The sequence below is a fragment of the Peromyscus californicus genome, unplaced genomic scaffold (genome assembly GCF_007827085.1).
Source record: "Peromyscus californicus insignis strain IS unplaced genomic scaffold, ASM782708v3 Scaffold_6__1_contigs__length_162567912, whole genome shotgun sequence".
In the NCBI taxonomy this organism is placed as follows: Eukaryota; Metazoa; Chordata; class Mammalia; order Rodentia; family Cricetidae; genus Peromyscus; species Peromyscus californicus.
In genome coordinates this window covers 68,184,655-68,194,526 of record NW_026294584.1, presented here as the reverse complement: position 1 = coordinate 68,194,526, position 9,872 = coordinate 68,184,655, and the positions used below count along the sequence as shown (strand labels likewise).

The window sequence follows — 9,872 nt, the reverse complement described above, 5'->3', positions numbered from 1 at the left end:
CTAACATTGAAGGGGTCTGGAATACCTCCCTCAATGGTCAAGTCTCGCCACTATGACTCAAGTGACTGAAGCGGCTACTGGCCGTGAGGTTTCCACAGGATCCCGTAGGCAGAGAATAGAATCAGGTGGGATTACCAAAACCAAAGGCCTGGTGGAGTCAAAGCCCCCAAGTGTCAGTTCAACAGTGGTCAAAGCCAGGTCAAAGCCTCTGACAGAGCTGAACAAGCATGGCTGCTGGGGACCTCTACAGAAGCTCCCACCAACAACACCCAGAAGCACAGGAGCAATGGGACCCCTGCTACCAAGAAAAATCCGGTCATGTGCATGTTCCAACCTGTCATCCAGAGGAAAGAGCATCTATGAGGTCCCCATTAGTCATGATGCCCCTTCAAATCAGCTACACATCTGCTCTTACATCCATGTCTGTTTGAGATGGGGAGGCAGCTGTGCTTGCAAACATCCTCCGCAGCTCACATCAATGTAGGTTTAAGCAACAAATTCTCTTCTCAGAGACAGCCTGGCGAAGGCAGTCAGGGAGGGCACCCTAAGGCTGAGGCTAGGTCTTTGCGACACTTGTCAAAGCCTCGGGTTTTTATTAAAGCAAATAATTACTTAAATGGCACATTCTACATTTAGAGCAGAACACTTCTAAAGACCGCAAGAACAAATAAAACCAAATGTTAGAAAGGCGCACACTGACTTGGATAAGGGCTAGCCACATGGTTCAGTGGTTAGAAGCGCTTCTTTCACTAGCCTGAGCACCTCAGTTTGACCCTCAGAACTCCAGCAGGAAGGAGAGAACCAACTCCTAGAAGTTGTCTTCTGACCTCCACACACATACTGTGGCATGTAAATACACACACACACACACACACACACACACACACACACACACACACACACAAATATATTAAGTTACGTTATTCTGCTCAAGTTGAATATTGAGAAGGCTGTTTGCTTATCTTTTAAAATATATCAAAAGCAAAACAGGCCAAAAATAATTCTAGTACAATTTCTATTTCCTACATCTGTGTAATACTATGTGTTATTTTAACTAAGCATCTGGTCTTTGTCCCTCATGTAAAAACTCTTGAGTCTTTGGCAAGAGGTACCAAAACCCCATGCCAAGCCAGTAAAAGTCACACATTCTTCCCAAGAGGAAAAAAATGTCAATAAAAGGAAGCATTGGAAATATGTGAAAGCTCAAGCAGAGGAGCTATAATGGCTGTGTCCTAATCAGCCTTGCAAATTGTTTTACATTTTATAAATTCCACTACTTGGAAGATTTAATACTGGAGGTTTATTCAATATATTGCTCTTTAAAAAAAAAATCTCCTTCCAACATGAGGATTCAGCCAGTTATTCACTCTCCTAGAATAAATCTTGTGAATTAATTTTTATAAATATTTAATGTCTATTCTCGCATTGTACAAATTGATTCTTTAGGTTACTTCCACTAGAGTTGAATTTCGACATCTCTCCCTGCACGGAGAAATCATCTCTGTCTCACATTCGCTTCAGCACCTTCCCAGGCCTAGCACTGTCATCTGTCATGGAGAAAGCTGAGACGTAAACACAGCCTTGCAATCAAATGTGACAAGTTCGTTATAACAAGAGACTCATAAATCTCGAAGCAAAGGAACTCTCCTTACTTTTTTTTTTAAACAATAATTTTATACAGTTCGTATATGGTGCTTTTACTTGGAACAAAGACAGGTCTCTCTGCCACCCATAATAGTGCAATTAATTATACCATAATACCACCTCCTATCCCACTCTAAAAGGGCCAAAAGTTAACAGATGGTTTCAAAATACTTTGGAAACATAAAACACGAAGTAAGCGTCTAATGCCCATAAGTTCTTCCGTGTAACTCAGCAATTGGATTGTGCTTAGGTGGGAAGAAGATTGGAAAAGGCAAATGGCCCAGAACTAAATGTCTGGTTTGGGAGTTAGAAACAGGGCTCCATAACCAGAATCCTTTGGACATTAAAATTGGCCACCCTAGTAGACCTCTCCCAAAGCTTCGGGGAGCATGCGTCCATGAGCTAAGTGAGATGCCCCTTCGACATAGGGTTTGAAAATATGTGCAGCCCCTGGCACACAAACAATCTCACAGCTTAAGTACTTTACCAGATAGATCAGCCCCTTTGAACTTGGGTCCCTACCATTCCTCATTGGTAGAAATGGTTTGTTCCCCATGATTATTATTTGCCAGAGAGGAGAAAGTATCTAATAGGCATAGAAAGATAATAAAGAGCCTTGCACCCAAGTCTGCTGCTCCGAGGGAGAGCCTACGGCACTATCAGGAAGCCCTCCCTGGGGCTGGGCATGCGGCATGCCTTTTTGTTTGAACACAGGAGATTCCTGTCAACTCAGCAAGATCCATTCGAGCCCACTGATCTTCTCGAGGTGTGATTAACTGCAACAGAGCATGGGCTGGAGTATAGCTAAGTGGCAGAGCATTTGCCTAGAATGCATAAAGCATTGGGTTCAGCGCCCCCCAGCGCTGAAAAGAAAATCTATCACACGTCTGATCTCATACCTGATTGAACGGAAGAATCTCATTATGAGATAAGCCTCAGTCTGAGAGTCTTACAGTCCAACATGAGACGATTAACACTTTCCAATTTTGAGAAAAGTCACACTGAAGCTCTACTGAAGAGCTTCCTCTTTCGTAGTCAAGAGGAAATTCTGAACAAACAGCAAAAGCTGGAAGGCAGACCACTCCGGTTTTAACACCTACTTTCAATACTAATGAAAAATCATTCATTTGTCTTGAACTAAAATGTTCCTGAGTATCATTGCAATAGACAATATGCTCTGATCCACACTGGTCCGGTCCTACTCCGCTCTCTGAGTCTACAGAACATTGCGGGGGCGGGGAGCGTGGCAAGACAGACTGGTAAGGGCAGAGGTAAGCAGATGCAAACGAGCTGTCACTTGAAGCGGCACACCAAGAGTGACTTTTCACACGTGGGATGCCTCCACTGAGACCCAACACCTACTATGCGTAAGAAAGAAACAGACAAGTAGACAGAAACTCCGTCCTCAAGCATGTCATGGACACTGGGTGGGGGCAAGAGAAAGTACAACCATTTGGAGGGAAAGGGTTCTTATGATGCGGAGATGGGGGAAGAGTTAAGCCAGAGAAAGAAGCGGAAGACAGGTTAGAACGGGTAGGCTTTCGCAGTGATTCTGAGGTAAGTGGGAAGCCATTGGAGGGTATTAGGAAGGTCATAAAAGACTGCATTGTGGGGAAGTATCGAAGAAGAAGGAAAAAGGGAGGTGCTGCAGAGGTGACTCGGTGATTAAGAGCACTGGCTGCTCCCGCAGAGGTTCAGTTCCTAAGACCTCCAAGGTGGCTCCCAACTCCAGTTCCAGAGGATCTGACAGCTCCTCTGGCCTCTGTTGTCACCAGCACATACTTGCACGTAAAGCAAGTAAATGTTCTGGGCAAGAGGACATAATGACTGCGAGGGAGATGGGAAAAAAACTAGCAAACTTAAAAACTCCTCAGACATGAGAAGAGACCAGACCTCACTAGAATAATCAGTAAGTGTCCGCACCTGGGTTCCAATCCTGGCTCTGACACCTATATAAATGACTCAAGTTCCCTTGCTGAAGCTGAGTTGTTCTTCACACGGAATAGAATACACACAGTTTGTGCTGGTGAAATTATTTAAAAAGTTAGTAAATTCACAAAGTACTTAGAACGGTGCTTGGCATATGATGAGTATTTAAAAATACTGCCTACTATTGAGTATCATGTTCAAATCCAGAAACAACACAATGAGCTTTAGAGTGGGGTGTGGGGGCAAATGGAAGAGTCTGGCTAGATAACTAGGTGGATGGTAGTAGTGACGGTACCAGCTACTGATTGCGCCTCACCTCCAAATCTACCTTTCAGCACAGGATGTAAGGCCACAGAGCCAGCCTGGTAAGCATCTCTCTTTTGAAGGAGGCACATTGTGCTAGAGAAGCCTCTGGCTTCGGGGTCACTGCCTCCTTGTTCTCTCATCCGTAGCTGCCATTGGTGCATGTGAGGGACACTATGGTGCTCACCTCATCAAATCCCAGGGGAAATTCCCAGAGTGTCACAGGTATCCCAGCTTTTCACTCGTACCCAGACTGTCTCACGTTTGTGGGGTGGATAAGCACTGACCTGGAGACAGTGGCAAATTTCTCTGTTGTCCATATCTTCTCCAACATGATCTGAATCTGGACAGTTTGCTTTCTTCCTAGATATTCTACTTCATCTCTGGTGTGTGCCCTTTCCCCTCTAAAATTAATCCTCAGGGGTGGGGAAATGGGTCAGTGGGTAGGTACAGCACTGGCCACCAAGTCTGACAACCTGAGTTAATTCCCCAGGACCTAGACGGGAGAAGGGAAGGACCAACTTCAGCCAAGCTGTCCTCTGACTTCCACACATGCGCCATGGCATGAGCACACACACGATATATTTTTAATCTTTAAACAGAACTTAAAAGTAAAGCATGCACATGAATAGCACAAGCCAACAAGAAACATAAATAAATTTTGTATGTCTGTATATCTCACCTAGAAGTGCCCGACTTCTAAATCCATATGCATGTATGCAGTGGCACATTTCACCAAAGGTGTGTGGCAGTTTCATGCTGTGTATATACTACAGTGTGGTTCTCCATTCGTTAAACCTCTCAATGCTAAAACAAAAATATGGTGGAAAACTGTCCATTTCCATTTTAATAGGATTATTATAATTGCATTCTAAACATGGAAACCAAACTTGGTGGAGCAGGAGGGTAGTTAGTCACAGGGGTCCCTCTAGATGTCAACTAGAGTAACCTCTAACTGATGTTTCAATACCCTCAGCGCCACTGAAACCAGTGACCTGCTTAGAAGCTCCACATTCTTTGAAAAGGATTAGACACCCTGGTTAGGTGCCTTCCACTTTTTCCAGGGTGTGAACTTGGTCAAAAAACAAAACAAAACAAAACAAAAAAACCTTGTCTCTTGCTTCATCCATTTCTCTAAAGTTTGGATCCACTGACCACAAAAAGGGAAGTTCCATCAGCAGTTTACAAAAGAACAATTTGGAAGAGAAGTATATGAAATCCTAAGGGAAATTAAACCCAAATAATCCACTAACAGCATTACAAAATTAACACAAGACTATGAATTGAATTAATTGCCTCCTACTGTGGGGATCCTTGGCTACCAAAACAAATGAAGCCTACAAAGTCAACTGCCTTGAGAGGTCACAGGCCAGTGTGGCACCAAGGCCATGGAGAGTTCACTGATGCTTTCAACTCTCTGGCTTACTGAGGAGACCTTCAGGATGGAGAAGACTTCGCTTCTGCCATCCTACGGCCTCAAGTTATGTATGGAGGTGAGAGTGAGAGAGAGAGAGAGAGAGAGAGAGAGAGAGAGAGAGAGAGAGAGAGAGAGAGAGAGAGAGCACAGAGCAGTGACGGATGTCTTCTTCAAGTCACTCTGAGTGCCTCTGTCTGGAAGTGGATGGGTCTCCATGTGAGGTCTAGTTCTCCTAGGAGGACAGGTCTGATAGGACCCATAGTGGCTTTTCTGGAGCAGTGTGTCTGGCGATAAGGCAAGTCTTTAAGAATACCAGTCAGCTACTCCAAAAGGGACTCACTGTGGCATTTCGGTAAATACACATTTATTTCTATAAATTCTCTTTTAATGTCATGATGTCAGTACGCCTGTGGCAAAGTGAGATTACCTAAATAATGTGGGCCCTGGGAGCAACAAACTGAGCATGTGTGTGACTAACTCATCCCCTGCTAGATTCCTTAACTTAAGGATTTTGAGCAGGAAGGTAGGATGTGGCGTCTTTATAGAAATAAAATCCTGGTGATTTATACACATTTGCCAAATTAGACCCTTAGGGCAGATAACGAAGTGACTGAATGGCCTCCCAGAACGCCTACTAAGCATTTTCTCTGCTGCTCATCCTCCACATGACAGCTGACATTTACTCTTGGAGCTTTGTAATAACTGAGCAACATTTTACAAAAATAATTAATTCATGGCATTTTATTGGGGTACTATGCGACTTACAATTTTTCTTATATTCTTAATTTTGTTTGACATTTTGAAAATATTATGCCGAACTCTTTTGTCTGGATTTTTGAAAACACAGCTAGCATGTATTGAATCCTTTTCTTTTTTTCTTTTAACACTTCCCTCAAAAACTAACAAAAGCACCAAAAACAAAAGATTTCTTGTTTAAGCGCAGAGAAATGAAACATCCTGTTTGTTTGGAATCCAAATGACGGTTGCCTCACTCTTACCTAATTAGGAGAGCCTGCTTAATGAGGAAAATTCTTTTCAAAGTCAATGGGTTTGCAAACACAAACATAGCTGTCCCCCCAGAATGAAATAAGCACATTCCTCACATGCATATTTTAGTTACACACTCTAATTAATATTACTACTTAAAATGTGTGGAATTCATCTGTTACAGTATAAAAACACCAGGAGTTCCCTTCTCACAGGCTCATAGACACCAGGCTGAACATACTAACTCAATTTTGGATTTAGACAAAATGGAAATTATTTCATCAAAACAATTCATTTTGTTGATTTTAGCCACTTCAAGCTTACTAACATCAAACATCTTTTGTTCAGATGAATTAATGATGCCCCGTTTTCACAGCAAAGAAAATGATGACAAATATTCCCAGGTAAGTCTTAAAATCTACCTAATACAATGGACATTCTGTACATACACACTAATGTAACTGACATTCTATATGTACACACTAATGTAACTGACATTCTGTACATACGTACATGCACACACTATTTGTCCTAAATCTAATGCTTTTGCAAAGAGTAAGTAGTAAATAAGTTTATGATTTGTTTTATTTTTTAATTTTGGTTTTCTGTCACACTTCAGCTTTTCTCTGACGATATATGATGTCACTTTGTAAAATGTAGTACAATAGCAATCAGCCTGGCCTCTCTGATGACAAGCGTACTGCCCTCAGGGTGTGACAATATTTAGCAAGGAAAGGTGAATTGATATACATAAATTGACTCAGGGGTGCATGCTTGTAACTAAGAGACAGAAATAAGATCTGGATGCATTTCAGCCGGAAGCTTGCATGACAAGCATTTGGATTTTCTCCTTGGCAATTGCAAGCTGGTAAGTTGGTAGTATCTTTAAATCTAGGTAAACTGTTCATCCCGACATCGGGGAACTGTGAGCTATGTTATTCTCAGTGTTTACATACTCTGCAACGTTTCTGGTTAGTATTATCACTCGGGTTACAATCAAAAAGAATTATTTAAATTTTTTAATGTGGTCCAACGTTCAAGGTAGAACCAAATCTAACTAAACATTTCCTGCACTTTATGTGGTTCCAATAAGTAGGTTTGAGGGAGGTCCAGTAACTCACAAACTTTGGCTCTTCACTAAAAATGTCATTTGTAGTCTAGTTAGAGGGCAACTGGTGTTTTGAAATATGGTTTTAGAGTGGAACTTGGGATCTGACAGAAAGAAAGAAGCTCAGTGGGACTGCCCAGAACCATGCCCTGAGCAGGCTAGACCCGATTCCGGGTGCCGCTTGGCCTTGAAAGGGAGAGGCAAAACACAAGGCCTGCGGAGGGAGTGGAGTTTTCTCTAAAGTCATAATACAAACATATAAAAATATCCCATAAACAATATGAATCAAAAACCTGAAAGAGAATAACTGTAATAAACTTTCGCCTCATTTCAATACTTCATTATATTCCTGCTGCTTGAACATACTGCTGTACTCACTATATATATTTTTATTAATATTTTATAGTTGTCTTATAATAATCAAGGGACAGAGAACTAGATTGCTTTAAGAAGCTTAATACAAATTATTTATTTAAAAATTCTGCATATAGGAACACAAACTTTGTTTATAGCTAGAGCAAGTCTGCAGATTAAAGTCTGGATTTAAGTTAATTTAGGGTTTAATCTATGGCTTGTAATAATAATAAATTATTTTAATTGCCGTTTCTAATTATAGCCTAGAGGAATCCCAGAAGGGGAAAAGGAAAGAAGTGTCAGTTTTCAAGAACTAAAAGATTGGGGGGCAAAGAATGTTATTAAGATGAGTCCAGCCCCTGCCAACAAAGTGCCCCACTCAGCAGCCAACCTGCCCCTGAGATTTGGGAGGACCACAGAAGAAAGAAGTCCCAGAGCATGGGCCAACATGGAGGCAGGGACCCTGAGCCATGTTCCCAGCCTACCCCAAAGGTTTGGGAGAACAACAGCCAGAAGCATCCCCAAGACACTGAGTCATTTGCTAGAGAGATCCTTGCACTCACTGGGCGCCAGTGAGCTGCTCTACGCCATGACTTGCCAGCATCAAGAAATCCAGAGTCATGGAGGGAAGCAACCAAGGTAAGTGTAGGAAAGCTGGTCAGCTGCACAGTCAGAGATGTATGTGTATCCCATACTGTCAAAAGGGACTGCTAAGAAAGCTAGCTTCTCAGAAGGACAAGGACAACATCCCAAGGAAATGAACACCTGTACATCCTGAGCTCTTCAAGGACAGGTGTCATAATGCCAAGCCACATGTGACCATCAGGCTGACAATTCTGTAAGCCATACACTAGGTCCATGCAATGACAAGCTTGCAGATTTAAGTTATGACCTATTGTTCAATCTTCCATCTCTCAAAAATGAAAGTCCCATGTGAGAGAATTGTTTCCCAATCCAGAAGACACCACCATCTCAATCAGATGGCAAATGCAGGAATTTTTTCCCCCAATAACATTCTTTGGGATGGTGTGGGAGATGGAATTCGGGCCTTATGCATGCTAGGCAGGTGCTCTGCCACAGAGCTACCACCATTCTTGTCCAATTTTTTCATCAAACTTTTCTTCATTTTCTGCATCTTGTTTTATACATGAATCCTCCTACAACCATTCTTTGTATTAATTAACAAACATTTGTTATCCACCACACATAAATTAGAGTGCCAGGTACTATATAAGATTAGAAAGTGTTATTTCTAATAGAAACTATATTTTTTAAAAAGTCTTTTTGATATGAAGTAAAATTCAAGACTTTCATTAAGGGCTGAAAGGGGTGGGGTGGCAGACTCTGTCACCTAATCAGGGGAGCTCTCTCAGAATACACCTCATTTACTGTTTCCAAGAAACTGACCACCTTCTGACTTGTGTGTTTAGGATCAGCTGCCTTTAACAGACTTTCATTTTCTAGAAATCCCATCATTTTATCTACTGCCATATTCCTAGGGCCTAGACCTGTGACTGCCCCCTAGTAAGTCTTGGGTATTCGAGAGAATGAATGAATGTTATTGGAGAGGCACTATGGAGGGTACATCTGTGGGCGGGAACCCAGTGACATTTCCTCTTGAGGGCGGCTGGACTCTGAACATGCAGAGACTGTGGGAACAAGAGGGGTCATTTCCAGACTAAAGGCTGAGGGTGAGCAAAGGCACTGAAGCAAGGCAAGCCATGGAGAGCTGAGAGCCCTTTGGCAGGCCCAGGAACAAGTGAAGAGGTTGGAACAAGGGCGAAGGGCAAACAAAATGCAGACTTGGGGCCCAGTCACCTGGAGATGGAGAACTGCTGTCATTTTTGCTGAGGCCTGGGTTATAATACGAGATAGAATTGGGCAACCAAGTCAATGGTAAGTGCCCACCACAAATTCAAAATCCACCAGGATCTCCTTCATTTCAACTGCAGCCCAATACAGCTAAAGTATAACTAAGCAATCACAGGATTTTTTTTTTTTGAGACATCATCTCACTGTGTAGATATGACTGGCCTGGAATTGACTGTAGACCAAGATGGGCTTAAACACACAGAGCTCCTCCTGCCTCTGCCTCCCGAGTGCTGAGACTAGTGTGGCTCCACTCCCAGC

At 42.5% G+C, this 9,872-nt stretch overlaps 1 protein-coding gene across 1 annotated transcript; it reads left to right on the top strand.

The window, feature by feature from the left end:
• The first annotated feature begins 5,985 nt into the window (after window positions 1–5,985).
• Window positions 5,986–9,009, top strand: Npvf (neuropeptide VF precursor). The gene is made up of 2 exons (XM_052720818.1): window positions 5,986–6,684; window positions 8,005–9,009. The coding sequence occupies exons 1-2, from the start codon at window positions 6,547–6,549 to the stop codon at window positions 8,383–8,385; spliced, it is 519 nt and encodes a 172-aa protein (XP_052576778.1). The 5' UTR covers window positions 5,986–6,546; the 3' UTR covers window positions 8,386–9,009.
• Window positions 9,010–9,872: the final 863 nt, after the last annotated feature.